General features: G+C 55.4%; 1 protein-coding gene across 5 annotated transcripts in view; it reads left to right on the top strand.

The window, feature by feature from the left end:
- The window catches only part of SGSM2 (small G protein signaling modulator 2), a 34,112-nt gene extending 9,646 nt beyond the window's left edge, over window positions 1-24,466 (top strand). The window contains exons 3-24 of one of the 5 annotated variants that reach the window (XM_058560088.1): window positions 6,787-6,949; window positions 7,243-7,404; window positions 7,674-7,741; window positions 7,832-7,977; window positions 8,322-8,456; window positions 8,969-9,093; window positions 9,482-9,549; window positions 9,752-9,912; window positions 10,076-10,202; window positions 11,844-11,978; window positions 15,673-15,826; window positions 16,632-16,696; window positions 16,788-16,933; window positions 17,441-17,569; window positions 17,800-17,982; window positions 19,753-20,136; window positions 20,394-20,518; window positions 20,982-21,064; window positions 21,281-21,390; window positions 21,822-21,918; window positions 22,450-22,617; window positions 22,841-24,466. In XM_058560088.1, coding sequence (XP_058416071.1) covers window positions 6,787-6,949; window positions 7,243-7,404; window positions 7,674-7,741; window positions 7,832-7,977; window positions 8,322-8,456; window positions 8,969-9,093; window positions 9,482-9,549; window positions 9,752-9,912; window positions 10,076-10,202; window positions 11,844-11,978; window positions 15,673-15,826; window positions 16,632-16,696; window positions 16,788-16,933; window positions 17,441-17,569; window positions 17,800-17,982; window positions 19,753-20,136; window positions 20,394-20,518; window positions 20,982-21,064; window positions 21,281-21,390; window positions 21,822-21,918; window positions 22,450-22,617; window positions 22,841-22,929 — 3,023 coding nt within the window. In that variant the 3' untranslated portion in view covers window positions 22,930-24,466. The remainder of the gene's footprint in view (window positions 1-6,786; window positions 6,950-7,242; window positions 7,405-7,673; window positions 7,742-7,831; window positions 7,978-8,321; window positions 8,457-8,968; window positions 9,094-9,481; window positions 9,550-9,751; window positions 9,913-10,075; window positions 10,203-11,843; window positions 11,979-15,672; window positions 15,827-16,631; window positions 16,697-16,787; window positions 16,934-17,440; window positions 17,570-17,799; window positions 17,983-19,752; window positions 20,137-20,393; window positions 20,519-20,981; window positions 21,065-21,280; window positions 21,391-21,821; window positions 21,919-22,449; window positions 22,618-22,840) is intronic. The other 4 variants (XM_058560091.1, XM_058560090.1, XM_058560092.1 and 1 more) reach the window with 4 other exon arrangements.
- Window positions 24,467-24,536: the final 70 nt, after the last annotated feature.

The raw sequence follows: 24,536 nt of genomic DNA, 5'->3' as shown, positions 1-24,536 counted from the left end.
GAGGAAGAAGAGGAGGAGAGGATAGGAAGAGGAAGAGATAGAGACAGCAAGTACACACAACTTTCTTGAGAAATTTTACATAAGGGGGAGCAGCCAAATGGTTCAATACCTGAGTGAGGATGTAGGGCCAAGGGAGGAGGTGGTGGTGGTATTTTTTTAAGCTAGAGAAATTGCAGAATGTTTGTGTACAAATGGGAAGTATCTAATATGGAAAAATTAAAGATAGAGGAAAGAGAAGGGATGTTTGCTAGAGCGATGTCCTTGGGAGGTGAAAGGGGCTGGAATCCAGTGCGCAGGTGGAAGGGGTGGCCTTAGAGAGGAGCATAGCCAGGTCATCTGTAGGCACCGGAGGAAAGGCAGGGCATGGGGTCAAGTGCAGAGAGGAAGGGCACAAACATTCATGATCACTTTCAGTGTGCAGACAGTAACCAAGGAGCATTTTGGACCTCTGCATTTGTGGTTGCTTTTAGTCACTCAGCACCCATTGAAGTAGGAGCTGTTCTTTTCCCTAATTGCAGCTGAAGCTCCGAGAAATTTAGTGGTTTGCACAAAATCAAATAGCTAGTAAAGAAAGGAGCCAGAGTTTGAACCCACATCTGTCTTGCTCCAAAGGCTGTGCTGCCCAGGGATGGGTCTACTCATGAGGTCTACCTAGGAGTGGAGCCTGGAGGTGTGAGGCACTGAGGAGGAGTTGGCCCTCATGGAGACAGCTCCAGTCACCAAACAGTAGACTCACAGTGTCCAGATATACTCTGGAGGACAGTGGGTCCGTTGCCAAGCTGGTGAGGCCAGCACTGGCCTGGTTCCCTGGGAAGCCACTGAGCACTGTGCGTGTAGGCCCTGCCCTGGATCCCCAGTGGGCAAGGAAGATGGGTATGTGTGGTATGAATTTCATTTTTCTCACCTCCTTGGTTCTGGAATATCAGAGTAGTGCTTTCTTGTTTTAGGACTTTGAACAAAGCTGAATGCCCCCCCAAAGATGAAGCAAACAGCCTACATCACCAGTGCAGGCTGAGAGAAAATGTACCCTAGTTACCATAGAAATGCTTGTTCCGAGTGGAGGCAGCTGGTACAGATCCCTGGGTGGAAACAGCTGGCCAGGGAAGTGGGGAGGAGAGGGCGGATGCTGCCTGGCTTAGCCTCTTTGCTCTTCCCACCTCATCCGGTACAGACGAAACATTAACTTCCTCCGTTAGCCATTGGAGGCTTAAAAAGAGGCTGCCTATCCCACCCATTCCTTTATCTCCAGGGAGGCTGCTCCTCTCCTGGAGTCTTGGTTCCACCATCCAAGGCATTCAGCTTTTAAAAATTCTGCTCTGAGTAATGTTCTCAAAAACTCCAGTACCAAAAAGGGGCCACCTGTGGCTGGCTGCTCCACCCAGCGCTTGTCTCACTTGGGTTCTCTATGGCAGCTGCTGCTGAACTCCCCCATTGCACAGATGGCAGCAGTGGTGGAGCAAGGGACACTTGCCACACCTACTCCCCCCATTCCTAACCCTTCCTGGCTCTGAGCCTTTGGCCTAGCCTTCATGTCAGGCTGGGCTTACTCTGGATGCTGTGTCCCCGTACCTCAGCCAAACTGGTCTAGTTCTCTGAAAGCCATTCAGTGGGTCCCCCTATTACCAGGCTAACTGGAGGCTGGACTTGTCCAGGCCCCTTGGCTGCAAAGCACATCTTTAAACATAGATATGCGTGTGAGAGCCAGGGTTGTTTCTGAGGCCCCCTTGGCTGATTGAGGACCCTTCTCAACCACTGCTGTGTGTCCTGGGCAGCCATGGCTTTAGTCTATTCTTGTGGGCTCCTGAGGCACGTAAGCTTGTCCCAGCCCACTGAATTGTTTCTCTGCTCCCTGCCTAGCTCATATCATCTTTGGCTGTTCTAGGCAGAGCCCAGATGCTCCTGTCGAGGTGGGGAGCCAAGTCAACTGGGAGACCCTGTTTGCTGAGGGAGCTAGGGAAGGAGGGGGTGCCCATGGACAGACCCAGCTCTTCTGGGTTTTGTGAGTTTTGATTCACCCCCAGGTTGGAGAGAGTCTCTGGCATCATCTCATGATGGAATAGTGGTTTCCAGGTTAGATGGTCACCTACTTTTATTATTATTATTTTGAATTGGTAATATATTCACCTAGTTCAAAAATTAAAACTATATGAAAAGTATACAGTGAAAAGTCTCACTCCTTTCCCTGCCCCTACTCATCCACTTGCCCTCCACTTTTGTTTTTTGTGCATCCTTCCAGAGTTTTTTTATACTAATAAAAAAATTGTATCTGTTTACACCACCCTTTTTGTAATCAAAAGATATCATGCAGTCATACTGTTCTGCATCTTGCTTTTGGAGACCTTTCCATTATTAGTTCCTAGAGCATCCTTATACTTTTTCACAGTTGCATAATATTCTACTGTATGAATGTACCGTATGTACTTAACTTGTCCCCTATTGACGGACAGGTGGATGGTTTCCAGTCTTTTGCTGTTATAACTATGTAACTCTGCAGTTATATCTGTAGGCTAGATTCTCAGAAGAAGAGTTCCTGGGTCACAGGTTATTTGCAATGTTGATAGATAGTGCCACATTGCCTCCATGGGGCGATACCAATCACTCCTCCCTCCAGCAAGGTCTAAGATTCAGTAACTTCCCAAGTCCCTTCCATCTCTAAGTTACCAATGTCTTCTCTATTCTAAATTGGACTCTTGGGGCCGGCCCCGTGGCTTAGCAGTTAAGTGCGCACGCTCCGCTACTGGCGGCCTGGGTTCGGATTCTAGGAGTGCACCAACGCACCACTTCTCCGGCCATGCTGAGGCGGCGTCCCACGCACAGCAACTAGAAGGATGTGCAGCTATGACATACAACTATCTACTGGGGCTTTGGGGAAAAAGAGGAGGATTGGCAATAGATGTTAGCTCAGAGCCGGTCTTCCTCAGCAAAAAGGATTGGCATGGATGTTAGCTCAGGGCTGATCTTCCTCACAAAAAAATAAATAAATAAAAATAAATTGGACTCCTTGGCATGGTTAAATCAGTGTGGAAGGGGTTTGTGGGAGGGGAGGGCCTTTCACATTCTATTAGCACTTGTGGTCTCCAGCCCATTTAGCATTTGTTAAGTCCCATAACTTAATAGACTTTAAGGGCATGTCAGAGGCTGGTGAGGGAGAATCCCAGGGCTAGTCTGGGCCTGTACTTCCCAGCTTTTCCCTGGGAAAATGGTGTCAGGCCTCTTGGGGTTGGGGAGATGCCCTCAGCAAGGTGCTAGGATTAAATTAGTTCCACTCCTGTCCACTCAGAGTTGTGGTTCTCTGAGCCTTCCTGTCAATGGGATGGGATGACAAAGTAGAGAGGGTACCCTGGGCGCATCTGGCACCATAACTCCAAAGGCCACCAGAAGAACAGGGTGGGGAGTGAGAGGATCGTGCTTGGGGAGTCATGTCTCTGTTTCTCTGTTTCGATTCATTCACCCAAATGACCAAAACAGTGTTGATTTCTATTAATTAGTCTGCATTTTTCCCATTTGAAATGAGCCAGATGATGTCAGGGCTGTCTCACCCCTCTTCTGGTACATCCAGAGGGGCTGCAGGTGGTGCCCGGGCCATTGGGAAGGGGTCCTAAGGCCTTCATGGCTAGGGAACCAGGGCCCAGACAGCTTAGTTAGGAGGAGGGTGGGTTCAGCTTACTTAGCGCTTTAGGCATAATGGGCGTCTCCCGCCATAGCCCTTCACCCTGGGGATGGGGTTAGGGTGGCCTCCTGGGGCAGGAGGAGGAGTAAAGTCCTAGAGTCTCCTGCCTGGTGCTCTGGGCCTTCGGTCAGGAGAGGAAAAGAGGCACAGGCCTCTGTGCAGAATTCTCCCTGTGGAAGTGTGCTTGACAGTGTGTGAGGGGCCCTTCCTGGGGAGCAAGGACAGCAGGAGAGCTGGACGTTGTTGCCGATGACTCTGCAACCATGGCTCTGCTGATGGTTCTGTGTGGTGGTCACTGTATATTGGTGAGGGGCAGGGAGGAGAGTCTTTATATTTGCATCTCAGGGTTTTGATCAGTGGGAATGTCTGTGTTTCTGTTCAACAAAAGCTTTAGAGCAGGGGTTCTAAAGTTTTTGGGGTCAGGTGCCCCTTTTAGAAGCTAAAAGCCTTGGATTTTCTATCCAGAAAAGCACTCACCTAAGCATGCTGGAGCATACCAACAATTTTGTATGCCGTTTCAGGGAGTCCTTGGGGCCCCAGAAGCCCATCCACAAACCCTCTTAGGATAGTAGTTCTCAGTTGTCATTAATGTTATTATTATATTATTATTTTGCCTACACACTGCACACAATAACATTTTTCACTGCATGTGCTGATTCTCTGTGGGGGACAGCCCTGTGGGAATGGAGAAGGACAAGTGTAGTTTCAATAATCACTGGCTAAGGAGCCCAGGGAACTGGGTTAAGAATACCTGGCATAGAGGGTCGTTTACTCTGCTTGGAAGGTAGAGAGGTGAGAGAGATCTCTCCTTCCCCAGGCATTACCTGGCACCTTGCCTGGATTTCACAGAAAGAAACTTAGGGGCCATAAGATGAGCAGGGGGGACTGGGTGTGCTGTTTGGGCTTCTCCCAGTGTTGCCTACTTGCAGTAATTGCTGAGGAATGCCTCCACTCACCCCAGAGAACCCCGATGCCTGTGCTCAGGGGCTGCCTGGGAGGGTGGGTGAGGCCTAGCGGGACGGGAGTGGAGCTGCCTGCCATTCCCAGATTCCCCAGCCTGGCTGCGTTTGCAGTTGCCTGGGGAAAGTGGGAAGGCTAATGACTCATTATCCCAGCAATTAGTCACATCACCGAGGCACATGATTCCCTGCAGGACTGGCACCACCTGCTGCTACTCTAGCCCTGTTCAGCACTGCTTCTCTCCTGCTCTGCATCAGGAGTGCAACCCCAGGAAATGGTCACCACCTTCCTACAGGTGTGGACTTGTAGCTGCAGCAGCCCTGGGACCAAGAGACTGGGACAAAAGTGTCACTTGCCTGTATACCCCAGGGCCATACAAAATCTCCAGGGACCAACCAAGGAAATAGTCTTGGAGGGGAGTATGTGGATACTTAAGCGAAGATGCCCCCACATGCCCCATACACATGTGGTCTGTCTGTCTGAGTACACATGTGCACACAGACATGTGAATACGCCATGAAGGAAAGGCTGCGCCTGGTAAAATAAAGTCATCCGAGGCTTGAGCAGGGAAGAGCTCCAGCAGGGAGCTCCCAGGAGAGGGAGGGGTCCCCTGCGATGGTCCCACTAAGCTGGCTGGCGTCCAGGTTGGCCCCAGGGACTCTCCAATTTCCTGACTTCAGTACAAGAGAGGGCCAAACAAAACTCTTACAGGACAGCAGTGACTGCCTGTCAGTTACTACAAATGAAGGCAAAAAACAGGTGAGAAACTGTTTTCAGTGGTTATTTCCTAAGTCCAGGTTTCATATTCTAACAACACTAGTCACAATAAACTTGATGGGGCCTTGATTCCCCTGTTTTTTAGAGAACGGTATCTCCACCCACCTCTGGGGCAGCCTGTATTCCTGTCTCCAATGTGTCTTCTCTTCTCCCTGGCAGGGAGAGGAGTCTTGCAAAACTCAGCCCTTACAGGTTAGCTGTAGAACAGGATCTCGAGAAAAAGGGGTAAGGAGCCAGGAACCGACACGGATCAAGTGCCCCTGCGTGCCAGACCCCGGGCGAGGGGTTTCCGTGCTTCGTCTCGTGTAATGTTTCACACCAGTCCTAGGAAGTATCCCCCATTTCACAGAGGATAAGTCGGAGGCTCAGAGCATTAAGTCGCTTACCCAAGTTTTCAGACCCTGTTCTGTCTGACTTCCGGTCTCCAGCACAGCACTGTTTTCTCTGTGTGAAAGGAGCACCTGTGAAGTGAGAGGAGCACCTCCTCCCACCTACATCCCCCCAACACACCTGGAGGAGGTCAGAGGGGCTCTGCCAGGGTTTAAGGCACTGGATCCTAATGCTGGCTCTGCCTCTATGTTTCTGTGATCAAACCCCTTCTCCTTTCTGGGCCATTCCCCCCTTGCTTGTAAAACAGTCAGCTTGGCCTCAATAGTCGCCAAGCCCCTCCTCCCCACGCCCATACACACTGATATTTTTAGAGTTTATATATGCCCAGGGCCCCTCCCTACCCTCCCTCAATAAGCCTTTCTTTCCTTCCTGTGGAGTCTGTCTGTGGTAAGCAGGATCCAGATGGAGAGAGTAACCCTAGCCCCTAAAACCAGGAATGAGTGAAGGGAAGCCCTCTGAGCATGGGAAATAGAAATCTCTCACTCTTGGCTGACAGGCTCATCACTAGTTCACGGGCCGCTGTCGGGCCTGATCTCTGCAATGGCTTCATCAATACTTCAGCTCCTTCTCCAGAGCCCTGTTCCTTAGCAATCACATCATCCATGCTCTCCAGGAGGGCCGCTGGGCTGTGTGCTCCCTGGTCCCCTGTCCTGTAGGTGCTGTCCATGCTTGCCCTCCTGGGCAGGGGTGGAGCCACCCATTCCAACTGGAACTGGTAGCTTTGGTCCTCATGGCCCCAGGGGTGATGTCGCATATGGGAGGTGTGTACACACCCAGGTAAGGGAGAGGGAGAGGGACGGCGTGGCATGTCAAAGCCCCCGCAGGTCCACCCTAGGCAGGAGCAGGGGATGGGGAGAATTTTGGAAGGTCAGGGTATATCTCACTGGCCTGCCTAAGATGACACCCCTCTCCCTAGTCCTAGCACGGGTCAGGGCCTGCCCTTTCCGCCTCTTGCCCAGGCTCAGGTGCTGTTTCCCTTTGTGGCCCAGGTGCGGTGGAGGCTTGCCTCCTGCATCAGCTGAGACGCCGTGCCGCCGGCTTCCTGCGCAGTGACAAGATGGCAGCCCTGTTCACCAAGGTGGGGAAGACGTGCCCAGTGGCTGGGGAGATTTGCCACAAGGTACAGGAGCTGCAGCAACAAGTAGAGGGCAGGTGAGCCCTGGGCTGAGCCCCTTCCTCCCTGCTGCTCTTTGCGCTTGGCATTTGCTGCATCCCAGGCTGGCTTCCTGGGCCCATTTCTTGCAGAGCCTCTTGAGTGAGGGACCAGCCTAAGGGTGGGGGTTGGCCTCTTTTGGGCATAAGGCCCTATCCCCTGCCTTCAGTCCCCATCTCAAGTCAGTCTTCTGGGTTCTTGTCTTGTGGCACCAAACCCCGCTCCCAGCGCCACCAGTCCGGGACTTACCCCTTGGGCCCTTGCATTCCTGAAGCCCACCCTGTCTTTGCAGGAAACCCTCAGGGGGTAGCCAAGAGGCCCTGCGGAGACAGGGCTCTGCCAGCGGGAAGGCCCCAGCCCTCAGCCCACAGGCCTTCAAACACGTATGGGTACGCACAGCACTCATTGAGAAAGTGCTGGACAGGGTCGTGCAGTACCTGGTGGAAAACTGCAGGTGAGTGCCCCTCCCTGGGGCCCACCTCCTGAACAGTCCTTCAGCCTACCCCTCAGCATGCTGGACTGTCCATGACAGTCTGTAGGCATGCCCCATCTCCCCCTGTAGCACTCTGAAAGCATAGACCACACCAGGCACCCCACAAAGCTCAGTCCTTGTGGATTCATTTCTTCTTGGTGACTGGCATGGATTTGGTCTTTGTGGGGACATTCCCACATGGTGGGCTTGACCACCCTGGAATGAGTTCCCCGTCTCTCTCCCCCTGGCAGCAAGTACTACGAGAAGGAGGCGTTACTGGCAGACCCTGTGTTTGGCCCCATCTTGGCCTCTCTTCTAGGTGAGCCAGAGAGCCTGTGCTGGGCCAGTGGGGATGGAGGGGCAGGTGCTGAGGGGGCACCACGTGAGCTGGCTGTCCCTGTCTCCACAGTGGGACCCTGTGCCTTGGAGTACACCAAGCTCAAGACAGCCGATCACTACTGGACTGACCCCTCTGCTGACGAGCTGGTCCAGAGGCACCGTATCCGGGGTCCCCCTAATCGCCAGGACTCCCCTGCAAAGCGCCCCGCCCTAGGAGTGGGTGTCCCTCTGCCCAGCCCTCGTGTTCATCCAGGCTATGCCCGTGGGCCTGTAGGGAGGGGCAGCTGGCCTTTGTGCTGCTTGCAAACACAGGCTGGGCTTTAGAGATGCCCCACGGCAGTGGCCACCCCAGGAGAGCCATTTCCCCACACTGCCACTTATATCAACGCCAGGAGCACACAGCTGGTCCGTGGCTAGAGAGCAGAGGGTGGCTGAGAGCAAACTGGGAGTAGGACGGACCCCTGGGGTCAGTTAGAGAGGGTCTGCATGGAAGCTTAGGGTTCTCAACCCCCGAGGCCGATTTCCCAGGGCTGGGGGCTGAGCTGTGACTTGCTGCGCAGATCCGAAAGCGGCACTCAAGTGGCAGCTCAGCAGAGGACAGGCTGGCTGCCTGTGCCCGTGAGTATGTGGAGTCCCTGCACCAGAACTCGAGGACACGGCTGCTCTATGGCAAGAACAACGTGCTGGTACAGCCGGTAGGAAAGCCTGATGCCCCCCGTCATCTCCTTCTTCTGAAGGTCCCAGGACTGGAACCTTCCAGCCACATCGATCCCTTTCCTCAGGGGCTTGACCAGAGAGAAGGGGGAGAAGGGCCCCACCCCCCACTTCACTCTTTCATACGCCTCATGCCCAGCCTTGAGCTGGCAGGAGCCGAGACTGGCATGTGCTCTGGCTGAGAACCAGGTCATCCGGGGGTAGGAATGGCAGCCAGCAGGCAGGGTGAATGCCCAGCTTGGGTACGGCTGGAGCACCTGGCATCCAGGAAGCCAACAGGACAGAGCCAGTGACACCAAGCCAGCGAGGGAAAGATGCCCACATCTGTGCATGGCTCGTGTTCTCCCCTGCTTCTGCCCAGCTCCCAGTCCAGGAGCCCGTGCCTGGCCTAGCTTGGCCTCCTGCTCCTACCTGGAGCTCGTTGTCCATAGTCCATCCCTGGGAACCTCTCAGCCCCTCATCGTCTCTGTCTTCTGGTGTCTCCTCCCTGCAGAAGGAGGACATGGAGGCTGTCCCTGGCTACCTCTCCCTGCACCAGTCTGCAGAGAGCCTAACTCTGAAGTGGACCCCCAACCAGCTCATGAACGGGACTCTGGGGGACTCCGAGCTGGAAAAGAGGTGGGGCTTTGGGACTCGTTCCCAGGAGGCAGGGAAGGGAGTGGGGTCTTGCACCCCAGGCAGGGGGATGGAGAGACCCAGCCTGTTCCAGGAGGCAGGCCTCACTGCTTATCCGGATGCCAAGAATTGCAGGGAGAGGTTGCCTGGAGAGATTCCCAAGCTCTCTAAGATCAAGACAGGCCTGGGCATGAAGGGTTTGCCTGAGCCAAGCTCTAGGCAGCTGAGACTGCCAGGCTCTGTGCCATGAGGATAGCACGGGGCCCAGAGGTCACTTCTCCACTATGACCATCCTATTTCAGGATAGTTTCATGGGTGTTGGGGCCAGGAGATGAGGAACGCGGGATGGCAGATCTTGGGATACAGTGACACTGATCTGGTTCCCTTCTAGCGTTTACTGGGACTATGCCCTGGTTGTGCCCTTCAGTCAGATCGTCTGCATCCACTGCCACCAGCAAAGTGAGCCTTCCTTGTCCTGGGCACGGGGGTGAGGGGAGAGAGACTGCCTTCTCCCAGCTGCACATCATGCATGGACTTCTTGTCCTCCTCCCATTGTCCCCATGCTCCTACCCAGCCTGGGGGCCTGGCCGACTGGCCTATGGTGATGGCTGAGAGGTCTCAGGGAGGCCCCAGCCTCACTCGCCCACGTTCACCCCGCCAGAGAGCAGCGGCACGCTCGTACTAGTGAGCCAGGATGGCATCCAGAGGCCCCCGCTGCACTTTCCACAGGGAGGACATCTGCTGTCCTTTCTGTCTTGCCTGGAGAATGGGCTTCTGCCTCGAGGACAGCTAGAGCCCCCGCTCTGGACCCAGCAGGGGAAGGTACCTCAGGGCTTGGGAGGCTCTGGATGAAGAGATATGTGAGGTGGGTTCTCTGCCCACCTCCTTCCCTTTCCCCACACGGAGTTCTTAGGAACAGCTTTGGGTGGGACCCTGGATCAGACGCTGCCCTGGACAGGCTGACCACCCACCCCTCCCTCCACAGGGGAAGGTGTTCCCCAAGCTACGGAAGCGCAGCAGCCTGCGGTCCGTGGACATGGAGGAGATGGGCATGGGGCGGGCCACAGACTACGTGTTCCGGATCATTTACCCTGGCCACAGGCACGAGCACAGTGAGTGTCCCAAACTTCATCGTGGAGGAGGAGAGAAAGACGCTCAGGGAGGTGGGGGAGTGCAGCGTCGCCCAGGATGGGGGGTGGGGGTGGGGGTGGTCCACCAACCAGGCCAGGTGAAGATGAGAGGTTCATTACTTAGCCCCTCAGCTGGACCTTTTACCCACAAATCATCCCTCTGAAAAGTTGCCTCTCTCCTACTTCACTGTCTTCCCCCAACCTTGTCACCCCAAGACTCTTGGCTCAGCAGATCCAGGCGTCACTGTACAGTATTCTCTTAGGCATCCTTTCATGCCCGGCCCCAGGAAAAACAAAAGTGGCAAGACTAGAACTAGAAGGTGGAGAACTCTCCATTTCTCCTTGGCCTGCCACGTGACCTCCACAAGGCAGCCTGGGTGTAGGATCAGTGCTTCTTTACGGATGGTGCAAACTGTTCACTGACTCCGCTAGAGCCAAACCCTCCTCAAACCAGCTCGTGATGAGAGGAGCTTTGGCTAGAGTAGGGGGTGCATCTGCAGAGGGTGAGACTTGCAGCTGCCCAGGGGACTCTGGGGGCCAGGGGACTGAAAGGTGGCTTGGCTCTCGTGGGTCCTGCCCCGCCTGGATGCACACCCCTGGGCCTGAGGGGGCCTGTCTCTAGGTATCTGCCAACGCCAGAGAGCCCTTTCTGGTTGGAGTGCTGCTGCTCCCCCCTATGGATTTCTCTGGGCCAGACTTGCTGACCTTCGGGATGAGGTCAGGGAATTTGCCGGTCCAGAGCATTTATTGCCAACCAGACAACCTGCTCCTTAAATTGCCTAACTTGTGCCAGTAAGTTGTCAACAAGTTGTCTCCATATTAGTTGCCAGATTACCCAGACTGCAAACACATAGCCATAGCACAGTGGCCCCAAGGGGCTTAGAGGGCACAAGACATGGGGGCCCCCCTTTTGCTCCCAGATTGCCTGACTAGGAGAGACGTCTTTTACCAGAACCTGTTTGCAAACCTGGTATTTAATCGCTGACTGCTGCTCGGCTTAGATTATTCGGTCTCCACTTCCCCTCTTCAAGCCTTGGCATTTCCCAGTTTTGGTCACTTCACTTCAAGGACCGCACTTCCCTGGAGGGCAGGCCAGGGCACTAAGGACCTGAAACCCAGCGCGTGACTCAGGCTTCTCGAGAGTAGCTCTGGGAAACCCTTGGAGGAGAAGTTTGGATTTACAGTCTGAAAGGAGGGATTTAGGGTAATCTTCAGATTTGGTCCAGCCTGACCATGACACAAGCTGAAGAATGATCAGGATCTATCTGCCAGCAGTCGTGCCCAGCCTTGCCCAGGGCTGGGGAGCTCCTGAGCTGCTGGTCTGTACCAACTGGTCCCGTCTTTCACTACCCCCATCACTTCTCTCTCTTCCGTTCTTCCTAGAGAGGGCCTCCTGCAAAGAATGGAGCCCTGCAGCTGCTGCTGCCCCCTCATTTTCTTCCATACTCTTCCCCAATAAATCTTCAAAAGACTCTCAGGTCCCCCCTTCCCCTTTTCTGTGCCCTGCAGGCTTACAAGATGACCCAGACTCCAGTCTGCTCCCCATAAGGAGGGAGTCTGGTCCCTCCTGCCCGGGAGCAGGGTCCTCATGCCTCTGCCTCTCTCGCTATTCTCTTTGAGCAGTCACTATTAACTACCACCACCTAGCGGCCAGCCGCGCTGCCTCGGTGGACGATGATGAGGAAGAGGAGGATAAACTACACGCGATGCTCTCAATGATCTGCTCGCGGAACCTCACAGCTCCCAATCCGATGAAAGGTTTTTATCCCTCCCCCTCTCCCTGACTCCCCCCATCCCCCACCTCACCCCCTGGGCCCACCTGCCACCCACCGCAGGGGCTCGAACGGCAGTGTTGGCATTATGGGACTTGTACCCAGGGTGGTTCCCTTCCATCAGGAGGCAGATCAGGGAGGGCAGAAGGAGGCGCTGGTAAGAAGAGGGGATGGTACAAACAGCAGGTGGCTCTGGGCTCCCCATTGAGTCTGTAAGGAGAGAGCTTCATGCCTCAGAGGGAAAAGATGCACTGGTGAGAAGATCTGATTATCGGGTTGCCTCTTGGGGACCTAAGTGGCTCTCTGAGCCCTGTTCCCACTCCTAGGAGTCATGCTGGCAAACCCAAGACAGTGTCTCTTTTTTTCTCTCCTGTTGGTGAGAAGACTGGCCTCTGAGTCCTGGGCCTCTGGCTCCTGACTTAACAGAAACAGGACAGAAGTACCAGGCCCTTCCTGGGCAGGGATAGGGGCTGGACAGCTTATGCAGATGAGTCCTGTGGGTCAGGTGAGGGTTTGGGACTACCATGGAAAGAGACCCAGGGTTCAGTTTACCCAGCAGGCCTGAGGGCTCCAGAAGGTACCACCTGGTGCTTGAGCATGAGATCTAGAAATATCTGTGCCGAGGATATAAGACAGGTGTGTTCCCACCCTCACGGACCTGAGTCCACGGTTGCAGAAGTCCCTTCATTGTAAACAGCACAGCACAGTGCTCATTGCCCCTCAGTGTTTGTTCCTTTGCTCACCACCCATCTTTCTTAGCACAGAGCGAGGCTGGTGGAGAGGGAACCTCTCCCTCTTTTTGAGAGAGTGATTAGCCAGGGGCCCCTCGAGGGCTAGGCTGGTGTGCTCACGGGAAGATTGGTCAGGAAGGGCTGAGGCCAGCTCTCTCAGAGTTTAGGGGGACTTGCCCATCCCCACCCATTCCCTTGCCACAGAATTAATTTCTCCCCTTTCCCTGCCCCTGCAGAGGTGTCTAAGAATATGTAACATTCCTTTATGCTTCCACAAAGTTCTGCCAAAGAGCCCGGTTCTTGAGCCCAGCCACCAAGCCAGTAATAATGAGTCTCCCTTGTCCCTGGCAATCAAGTCCCTGGCCTAGAGCACACCTAGCACAACCATGCCAGCTGCCCCCTTGCTCACCACATGCCTGCCCTTGTGCCTTCCCTCCCTCCCAGCCCCTCCAGGAGGACCTGCAGGGGAGCCTCATTCTGATGTTTATTGCCTGCCCACAGCCTGCCATCTGGTTCCTTACAAACCTGGGCTTGGGGCTGATATGTGGGAAGCCCAAGTCCAAGGAGGGCCAGGGAGCCCCTTCTTACCCCACAAATTGGTAGTCAGGCTGGAGACTGGGGGGTCCCAGCAAAGCCCCTATCTTGGCAGACTTGGCGATAGGAAGTCCATCCCTGAGTAGTCTTAGGGCTGAGGCCTCCAGGGTCAGAGAAACCTCTAGGCCCACAGGATCCAGAAGCCTCAGGGCTTGTCTGAGCATCCTCTTGGGTAACTTGGGGGCCAGACCAAACCAGTATACAGGCTCTGGGCCCCCAATACTTGGGAAAAAAGGGGAAGAGGCATGTGCAGAACAGCAAGTGGTTGGGAAGGTGGTGTGGGAGCCCGCCCCTCCACTGCAGTCCATAATGACAACACTGTGGAGTCCGTTCTGCTAGCTGTTGCTTTTCAGGCCTGCAACATGCTTGACTTGCGCATGTGAACCAAGTGGCGGGTGTCCAGACTCTCCTCTCCTTCCCCCGTCCCCTCCTTTTCCTGCTGCCTCCCCACAGAGCAGAGATGCTGTTCACTCTAATTCTGCTCCAGGCCAGGCACCTTTCACTCGGAGTCTTAGGGGCTGTGGGGTTCAACCACCCTGATTGTTTTGCTTCAAACTTTCCTCATGCTCAGAGGAGAGAGTCAGAGTCAAAGCTGGCCCAGCAGACCCCTTGTCCAGCCTGCTGCCCCTTGCCCAGTCACTCCAGAGCGCCAGCTGTCTGCACTGGGTTAGTTCAGAGATGCAGTGTCAAGGCTGGCTGGTTCAGCTCCTTCCTGGAGAATTAAGGTGAAGAGCATTGACCCAGGAGACTTGCCTTGGTTGGGTCCTGCTTTCTGGGCATGAGCTCGTTTCCCTGTGTGCCCACCCTCTGCACCTGTCACCCCCGCCGCGTGCCCACCTGCTGCCTGCTGCCTGCCTGGGCTGCTCCCGCCCCGGTGCCTCCCACGACTGACCTCTCCTGCCTGCTGCAGGGGCATGAGCTGGGCTCCTGCCCCACCCCACCTGCATTTGTCCCTTCCGTCTTCCCAGAGTCTCGGGCATGGCTTGCAACCCCTCACTCCCAGAGCCGCACCAAGTATGTTCCCTTAATTTGCCTCCTGGTGGAGCTGAAGGGCCAGATATCTACAAAAATCCCACCTGTGGGTCTGGGGAGAGAGCCCTGGGGCCAAGATGGGGCAGCCCCTGAGGGGACTGGAGAGGGCTCGGCTCAGCCCTCCCCACCAAGGCACACCCGGAGCTGGAGTCTGGCTCCCGCAAAACCCAGGCCTAGGTCTGCTCTAGACTCATAGCAGGCGAGGATCCAGATTCACAGAAAAAAGTACTGCTTGAATGAAGTCTCTTCACACACACAGTCTGTCTCCTTGTTCTTCTTCACTCTTCTTTACTCTCTGTCCCTCCTGGTGTCATCTCCTAGTCCTTCCACCTGCTGCCTTCGCTGTGCTTCATCTTTGTGGCTCACTGGACTGGCCAGAGTCCCCCATGAGCAATGTCCTGCCCCACTTGGGCCCTAGAGGCTCTCAAGGGTTTTGAGTTCTGATTCAGACTAGCTGGGCTGGCTGAGAAGGCTCTGTCTGCTGGTGGTGTAGATGTGTCCAAGGAGCTGTTTTCTGAGGCTGCACCCGGGCACATTCTTCTGGATGGTGGAATCACGCGCCCAGCCACCACCCCTCTCCCCACAGTGGCTTGGCAGCCCTGGGAATTTTGCCCTTCCTGCGGCTCACCTGTGTTTGTAGGCGGCCACCGTGCTGAGTGCAGTCAGACTAAGTGAGAATGGAGAACTCAAGAAGGACCCACGCGAGCTGGCAGCAGGGGCATTTGGCCTGGACAAGGAGCACTCTTCCTCCTTAGCCACTGGCCGCCAGGTCTAGAACCCTCAGAGGGGCGAGGTCTGCGGGCCAGGACAGGTGGCTCAGGGCCCTCAGGGGCTTTGGTCAGTGGAGACTCCTGTCACGGGAAGGTTCAAAGTTTGCAGCGTTCCAGGCACCTTCCTGCGAATCTGAGTTTGCCCAAGAGGACTAGGCTGAATCCTCGAAGGCCACACTAGCTGGCAGCATTTAGAGAGCTCAGGCTTTTGTTTCTTCTCTTTCTTTCTCCTCCTTCTAGAAAAGCAAGTGTTTATTCCATTGCTGTTAACAAGATGGAGAGAACAGACTCAATCATCCACGACTCAGTCAAAGTGTTTCATCACATGCAGAAAGACTGGGTGGAGGCTGGGAAGTGTCAGGCACCCTCCCTCTCCACCGTTTCCGTCTCTGGGCTCTGGACCAGGCAGGCACCATCCCTGTGGTTCCCCACTAATGGGTGACTTCACGCTATAGCTCAGAGCTCACACCTGGGCACAGAGGTGGACATGCTGCAAGGTGCTTGGAGGAGGAGGCCTGCCAAGCCCTGACCATGGCCCCCTTCCTGCCCTCAGATGCTGGCGACATGATCGAGATGCAGGGCTTTGGGCCCAGCCTGCCAGCCTGGCACCTGGAGCCCCTGTGCAGCCAGGGCTCCTCTTGCCCCTCCTGCTCCAGCAGCAGCTCCCCATATGCAGTCCCCAGCCACTGCAGCTGTGTCCCTGACCGGTGAGTGGGGAGGGCCCAGAACACCAGCTCCCTGGGAGTGTGTCTGTCCTATGCATGTGTCACTTGCCTAACAGGGTGGCCTCGCATTGCACAGACCTGGGTTCAAATTTCACTTCTGCTACCTGTGTGACTTGGGCAAGTTACTGAGTTTCTATGAGCTTCTACGTTTCTAAGCCTCAGTTTCCCTATCTGTAAAATGGGGGTGATACTACCTGCTTCCTAAGGTACCTGTGAGGACTAAATGAGGTCTGTAGCCCACGTGAGCACCCAGAGCTGGGCCTGGCACATGATAGGTGCTCAGGACTTGTGAGCTCCCCTTCCCAACGTGGACATAGATCCTCCATCAGGCTGTACATCTGAGGACACACAACAGATCTGGGCATCTGCCATGTGCCAGGAACAGTGTGTGAATGGTGTTTGTGTGAGGGTCATGTGCCAGCACTTGAAGCTTTTGCTGGCTGCTCTCTTTTACCTGTTACTTCATTTTTTAACCTGTTATTCTTGATGACCCTGAGATGGTTCTCTCCATTTTCACAGGAGAAAACCAAGATGCACTAATGTGAAGTGAAGTTAGTTGCCCAAGTTTCCATGCGTGGTTGGGGGCCATGCTGGGCCCCTGGCAGCTCTACCCAGAGTGGCTGGCAGGGACAGGGAGCCCACTGACGTGCTCCTGGGCTGTATATCCTGCTCCCTGCACCACTCCGAGCGCCTTACCTGCCCTCAAGCCAGAATGTCCTTCCTTCCCAACTGTCTCCCACCAGAGGGGCCACAGCCCCCTCCCTTCTGAGCCAGGTTGTTTCCACAGGTTGCCCCTCAGGCTACTGTGTGAGAGCATGAAGAGGCAGATTGTGTCCCGGGCCTTCTACGGCTGTGAGTGTGGGGTGAGGTGGGGCTGTGAGGGGCAGGGGCAGGAGCCCGGGGAACTGCGTGTCACAGCCTGCTGGCTCCCCCTGCCCCACAGGGCTGGCGTACTGCCGCCACCTGTCCACAGTGCGGACCCACCTGTCAGCGCTGGTGCATCACAACATCATCCCACCCGCCCGGCCCCCAGGGGCCTCAGGGGGCCTCACCAAGGATGTGTGGAGCAAGTATCAGAAGGACGAAAAGGTGCACACTCTCGGGGGCTGGTGCCAGAGGCCGGGTCAAGGGCTGCGGGTACAGCAATGGGTGCAGAGCAGCTTGCTCTGGGAGCAGCTTCCATAGACCAAATGGACGTTCAGATAAAATGTACTAGGGGTCATGGTTGACAGGCCGGGACTGATGGCCTTGGAGTGGTTCACTTCATGATAGGATCTCAGACAGCTGGGCCTGTGGGTTTCATTGGGATGGGGCTGGACTGGTTCTATTCTGCTCTCCACGTTACTCCGCAACCTTGGGCAAATCTCTGTCTCTCTGGGCTCCATTGCCTGCCCTAGAAGGAAGGGGGTCAAAGTAGATCTCATCCAGTTCTAATCTGGGGTGAAGAGGACGTGACACCCCGAAGAAGGGTTTGCTGGGCTTCAGCGGAGTGACTGAATCACTGTCCCCAGCCCCAGCTCTCCATGGGATGGGGCCCCCCAGCTGGGCTGCAGTGACAGCAGGGGCTGCACAGTCCTTTCTCTCTGGGTCCCTCAGAACTACAAAGAGCTGGAGCTGCTACGGCAAGTTTACTATGGAGGCGTGGAGCACGAGATCCGCAAGGACGTCTGGCCCTTTCTGCTTGGCCACTACAAGTTTGGCATGAGCAAGAAGGAGATGGAGCAGGTAAGGGGAGCCCGATCCCATGAAGAGAGGGAGATGGGGAGCCAGGCCTATCGGAAGCTTCAACCCCTTCCCAGCCAGAAAGAAATGTGGCAGAGGAAGATGTTAGCAGAGCAGCCCCACTGTCCTTACCCCTAGGCCTGACCCTAGCCTTCAGCTGTTCCAGGAGGACAGCTATAGAGGAGGGCCTGGTGCACCCCTCCCTCCATGGTCACGGTGTGGTCTGAGTACAGGTGGACTCAGCAGTGGCAGCGAGGTACCAGCAGGTGTTGGCGGAGTGGAAGGCCTGTGAGGTGGTGGTGAGGCAGCGGGAGCGGGAGGCTCACCCAGCGACACTCACCAAGTTCTCCTCAGGCAGCAGCATCGACAGCCACGTGCAGCGCCTCATCCACCGAGATTCCACCATCAGCAATGACGTGAGCCAGACGGGACCTGGGGGTGCCAGGGGCAGGGACTGCCAGCATTTTATATGCGGGAGTCCTGAGCACCAGCCTGACCTCTAGTCCTCACTGCCAGGAGCCCTGGGAGAATAGCTTAATGTGTCTGTGTCTCATTTTCTTCCACTGAAAAATGGGATGATTATACCCCTGCTGCCCCCTTCTCTGGGTATTGCAGGAATAAAATGAGATAGTACATTGTGTTCTGTTTTAATAGATCAGCAGGGAAAGATGCATTCATTGTGATTTAGGAAAGCCCTCCCTCCTTACAGAGAGACCTTACAGATAGGAACAGGCGGCCCTAGGTTCTAGTCCCATGCCCACTACTGAGAAGAATAACTTCTCTTCCCATCTCTGGGTCTCAGTGTCTCCTCTCAGCTCGACTATCCTCTGATTGTAGAGGCTTCCCAAGAGCTGTTGGCCAGAGACCAGGGGAGCACTTAGAGTGGTTCCATTGGCATCTACTGGCAAGATCTCCCCTCCCACATGGTGTTTTCCATCACCTTATAGAACTGACTGTGCAGAATCAGTTTAGAGGCTGCATAGTTCTACTGGCATTGGCCCTGCCTTTAGGTGAATAGCAAGTCCCGAACCATGGCTGCTGGGCCCAACCAGAACTGACAAGAAGTTTCAGATTAAGGATGCTCTTTTATTAACTTATGTTTTTTCTTTAAAATTGCCTCTTTAGATCATGTATATTCTTGTTAGTCTACTAAATCTTTACTAATATTAACAGAAAACTCAAGTTGGAGCAAGACTTAAAGAAATATAACTAGTAAGGCACACTCTCCTCTCCATGTGCTTTGTCCTTAATCCCCTATTTGTAAACATATTCTCTTTCTCTCTGGCTTTGTGTTTGGTAAAATCCTGAGTCTGTACCAGCACCCCCTGCTTAGCTCATGGACAGCAATGGCCTTCCTCGCTGGCACTGTTCTGAGGCTCTGGATTGCCATAGAATCGTGGCCTTACCTGCTGCTAACCCAACACTTCATGCTTCTTGCCCAAAGTGGAAACTCCTTTTAGTATCCCTTTCCCTCCAGAGTCCAAATAGAAAAAGAAAAAGAAAACGGTCCGTATATGTCTCTCTTATTTTCCGTGTGACTTGTCCATGGTGGTGGACTGTTTCCAATCAGTAGAATGTTTCCTTTCACTTCTTACCTCTTCTCACCTTGTCTGAAACTAATATAACTGATTAGGTGCTTGCTAGAGAAGTTTCCTGCCTTGTTCTGCTGAACATTCAGTACTGAAAATAAGGAAGAACTTGTTTTCCTAACATCTCTGGGCTGCCGTCCCCCCAGGCTGCCCAGCAGCCACACTGAGACATTAACAAAGCTCTCCTGACCTGAGGCAGCCTCATGACTTCAGGTGGTAGAACTACCCGTAGCTCACGCTGGCCATCGAGTGTCCAGGCCTCCGGTTCCCCTTCTTCCCACAAGCAGCCACAGGAAGCCCTGGAGTGCTTCACACTTTTGCTCGTACCCTAGGAAGAGGCCTGAGGTGGGGGACTGGGTAGGGCTGAAGATGGTGTCTTCATGTTTGCCCAGAGCCTGATTTCTCTCCACCTGGTCCGCTGGGTCAGAAGGGAGGCTTGGCACCCAGGGGAGGCAGTGTTAAAGGCCATGAGGTGGGAGTAGGGGATGTGAGGAGAATTCTCCATCCCTCTTGTTCTGACCCCAGGAAGGAGATGGCGAGCCGAGGGAAGGTGCTGGAGTGCAGGTGTGAGCTCCACTATCTGTTCACCCTCACCAGGTGTTTATCTCTGTGGATGACCTGGAGCCCCCAAGGCCCCCGGGCACAGAAGATTCCAGACCAGAGCCCGAGCAGGAACCGGGAGCAGGGCCCCCGGGCACCGCCATGGTGGAACAGCAGCAGTCAGTGGAGTTTGACTCTCCAGACTCAGGACTGCCTTCCTCTCGCAATTACTCTGTGGCCTCAGGCATCCAGTCAAGCATAGATGAGGGGCAGAGTGTGGGCTTCGAGGAGGAGGATGGTGGTGGGGAAGAAGGCTCTGATGGGCCAGTCCCTACCGCCCACGCTTTCTCCGAGCCCCAAGATCCCAACCAGGAGACCTCGCGGGCCAGTGAGCTGGAGGCAGGGGAGGAGCTTGCGGCTGTGTGCGCTGCTGCCTACACTGTATGTGGACGATCCCGAGGCACTGTTCTCAGCTGGCCCCAGGGGCCCTTCTGACATCCCAAGTCTTGGGGACAGAGGCTGGTGGGTGGAGGTGGGGGTGCCCTGATTATCCTGGAGGGGGGCACTGAGCCTATTTTTCAGGATCCCCAGAGGATTCTGTTCTCTGAGTCCCTTGGTTCCCTGCCTTTGCTGCATTCCTTTATGTGGGCATCACCTCCAGCCTCCAACTCACCCCTGAGGGTCCTCCACTCTTTCAGATAGAATTACTGGACACCGTGGCCTTAAATCTGCACCGCATAGACAAGGATGTGCAGCGATGTGACCGCAACTACTGGTACTTCACGCCCCCCAACCTCGAGAGGCTCAGAGACATCATGTGCAGGTGCTGTTGTGGGGTAGGGCTCAGGGTGGGGGGCAAGGACCCTGCTCTGAATGGTTAGGTCCCGTGGGTGCCCTGCTCTTCTCCCTTGCACTGCATCACACTCGGCTCCGTCTGTCTAGAACACTTTCCCTGCAATGCCCCCCACCCCACCCCACCCCACCCATCTTCATTCTTAAAGGTCCTTCAGACCCAGCTTCGGCCATACTTCTTCAGAAAGCCTTAGCTGATTTCCCTCACCCCGGCATACCAAGTGGTGACGGCCTGTTCATTGGCTCCTTCCCTGAACTCCTGAGGGCCTGGAGGACAGGGGCTGTGGCGTTCACCATTGTACTCCTAGGGCTTTAGGGTTGTGGAAAGGCTGACCTCTGGGTAGCATGCTGCTCTAGGGGCTATCTGCCCAGGGATCCCCAGGGAGAGGTGAGGATGGGGCACACCCACAGTGACTGTGTCCCTGGCATTTCAGCTACGTGTGGGAACACCTGGACGTGGGCTATGTGCAGGGCATGTGCGACCTGCTGGCACCTCTCCTGGTCATCCTTGACAATGGTGAGGGACAGGGCTGGGGGGGCAGGGGTGGTGGGGAGTATTCCCAAAATGGTATTGGGATTGGGCTGACATAAGCTGGAGAAAGGAAAAGAAGACCACTACGTCTGGAAGGGTGGGAATGTAAGCCAGCCCTGTCCTCTGGGCCACAGGACACCCCCTGTGAAGTGAGGCATTGGGGTCTCCTGCCCTGCCAGCCACACTCCCATCTCCCCTCAGATCAGCTGGCCTACAGCTGTTTCAGCCACCTCATGAAGAGGATGAGCCAGAACTTCCCCAATGGGGGCGCCATGGACACCCACTTTGCCAACATGCGCTCCCTCATCCAGGTGAGGTCTGCAGCCGCCCGTGGGCACGTGACCAGGCACCGCTGGGCTTGTCCATCATCCACAAGGAGACCAGAGAGCGTTCCAAAAATGCCCTTTACATATAAGCTTAATTATTTCATTAAAAAAAACCATTGTCTTCAGTGTTACAAATCGAGGAGCAATGTCACTATGTGAATCTTTGTGCTCATGAAAGTTCTGGTGAGTGATGCAGTTGATGATGAAATCAAACACAGAAAATGGTATAATTCCAAAAAGTACATCCCAGGGAGACTGATAGGGCAGTAGAGTGCAGTCTCCACCCGAGGGGTGAGAGGGCACTGGAGTACAGCTGCCCAGCAGCTGGGCGGCACAGCAGAGGGCCTGGTGGAGGGTGGGGCGGCCGGGAGAGGCAGCATCAGTTCAGTCCGGCTCCCTTTCTCCACTCACACAAGATCCTGGACTCAGAGCTGTTTGAACTGATGCATCAGAACGGAGACTACACCCACTTCTACTTCTGTTACCGCTGGTTCCTGCTGGATTTTAAGAGAGGTAGGAGGCAGGTTGGATGGTAGGGCTGGGGTCAGGGGCTGCGGGAGATCCCTCTTCCCCAAAGTCAGTGGTTCTCAGCTCTAACTGGAACCACCTGGGGAGCTTTTTAGAAACACCAGTGCCGTGGGCCCCATCCAGCCCCAGACTTACTAAGTGGGGCTGCCTGGGCATCCATGATTTTAAAGCTCCTTAGGTGAATCCAAAGTGCCACCAGGGTTGAAAATCACCCTGACACAATGGTTTTCAGAACTGTTTTCAAGCCAAATCTTCCCAAGCACCAAGGCCTATAAAAGTAGAGCTGCTCTAGCTGACAAGAGTGCGAGTGTGGAGTCTGCCAGTGCCCAGTGTGCAGGAATTCCCAGGGAGAAGGGCAAGGGTTTGGCCTAGGGCGTGGAACCTCTCCGTTGGGCTGGGCTTTGTGTAATGGGGAGAATCCTATGATTTTGACCCCTGGAGCTCTGTCTCCACACATGGCTCCATCCAGAGGCCTGTGGGCAGCCAGGCTCAGCCTTAGCCCCTTGCTGTCCTCAGAGCTGCTGTATGAGGATGTGTTTGCTGTGTGGGAGGTGATCTGGGCAGCCCGGCACATCTCATCGGAACACTTCGTCCTGTTCATCGCCCTGGCCCTGGTGGAGGCCTACCGTGAGATTATCCGTGACAACAACATGGACTTCACCGACATCATCAAGTTCTTCAATGGTAGGAACTGGTGCAAGCATCCTGGCTGACCCCAGCAGGGGTGTGGGCGCCTCCTTTCTTGGCTTGAGCAGAGTTGGAGGGACTCTCAGAAATACCGAGAGTTGCCTGTAAGCAGACGTCAGGAGTCCAGCAGGTGGAAATGGAGCAGGGTGGGCAGCCACAGGGCTCCTCCCAGACTGCTGCCTCCGCTCCGGCATCCCCACTGTTGTCCATGTTTCCCCAGAACGGGCTGAGCGTCACGACGCCCAGGAAATCCTGCGGATTGCCCGGGACCTCGTCCACAAGGTGCAGATGCTCATAGAGAACAAGTGAGGGCTGTGGCCAGGAGGCAGCAGCCAGCCAGAGCCGGGGCTCCGGGCCCCTGGGCCCCTGCAGGGAGCATGCAGGGGTGGTGCAGCCGAGACTGCCCCAACCCCCAGCAGACCCTGCCTGCCCAACTGTGTTCCTAACAAAGTGCTTGTGAGCCTGGGATCTGACTCCGGGCAGTGCTGGCCCTGCAGGGCGAGTCAGGGGCCAGGATGCCTTCAGGTCAGGGCTGGGATGGGAGGGATCGGCCTCAGGGAGTGGTTGCGTTGGGGGACACCTACTCTGCTCCCCACTCAAACGCCTTGGGAATAGCCCCACTGCCCGCTGCAGCCTCAGCCTAAACTGCTCCCCATGGCCTCTCCCAGGTCAGCCTGGAGCCCTGTAGAGTTAGCACGGCTGTAGTTGCCTAAGCCTCACCTGGCAAGGGTCATGTGGGGTAAGGGGACTCTGCTGTAGCTCTCCTGAGAATCCCTTTGCAGGTCCAGCACATGTGCGTGCACCAGCCCCAGTTGGGGCGTTCAGAACTGCTGCCAGTTCAGGCACGCGCCCTGGGCACAGGAGACCTTGGGCCACCTTCCAGGCCCTCCCCTGAGACTGTGGGGCAGTCAGAAGATGGGGGCCCTGGGTGGGAACAGCCCACCTCAGCAGCACTGCCACCGCCTTTGGCCACCTGGGGTGACCCCGCGCACGCCCAGTCCGTATAGTGCACCCGCGTGTGTCTGCAGTCTCACTCCTGCCACCCCGTACTTGCTTTATGCATTAGATGCATCCCTGCAAACTGTGTATAAATGATACTTACCAGATGGATGATCTCGAATGTGGTGGGAGCACTTGCTCTCAAGGAATCCCAGGGTGATTCTTTAGGGAGGCAGTCCTGTCACAGCCTCCTCTCAGGGACGGGCCCCAGAGCTTGGGGGCAGCCCATTGCCTATCCCAGGCATCTGCTGAGTCCCTCAGGCTGTGGGGGTGGTTACCTGGGTCTCCCCTTTTTGTCCCTGGTGAGAAGCAAGGCTAGCTCTGCCTTCCACACGCTTCTCAGGATGCTGAGAGGCCTAGGGAGCTAGGAACTCTGTGGGAGGAGCCTCCCTCATGGAGGTGCTACGAAGGGCCCAGCTCCTGACCCCAGGCCCAGGCACACTGCTTTCTCTGTCATCCGTACCTTCCCTCCCCTCCACACAGGCAGGATAGGCTTGGCTCTGGGGCAGGTGGCCATTCTGCCACTTGGGCTGGGCCTGCCCAGCAGTCACTAAGGTCTGGAGACTTCCTGTATTTGGGAAACATGAAAAAGGGCCCAGCAGCCCTTCTGCATCCAGCACAGCCTCCCCAACCCACCTCTGCCCCGGGCACTGCACCCCTGTTTGGGGGCCAGCCCGCCCCATTGCCCACCCGTCATCCATGAATCCTTGGCCTCCACCAAGCACGGTGGCCATTGTGTGCCTGCCTTAGTGACTCAGTGGTTTTGTGAGGAGCAGAGTGTATATGATTTTTGGCTCAGAAACTATATTCTTCAGTGTAACAGACCAATAAACACAGCATTTGGCAAGGCTTGAGGCTCTGGGGGCTGCTTGTGGGCTGACACTGGACAGTGAGTGACTGTGTGTTGGGGAATTCTG

Source organism: Diceros bicornis, chromosome 18, assembly GCF_020826845.1.
Source record: "Diceros bicornis minor isolate mBicDic1 chromosome 18, mDicBic1.mat.cur, whole genome shotgun sequence".
NCBI classification, from domain to species: Eukaryota; Metazoa; Chordata; class Mammalia; order Perissodactyla; family Rhinocerotidae; genus Diceros; species Diceros bicornis.
Note: the sequence above shows the minus strand (reverse complement) of the source record. Positions and strands in the feature narration are given on the sequence as shown.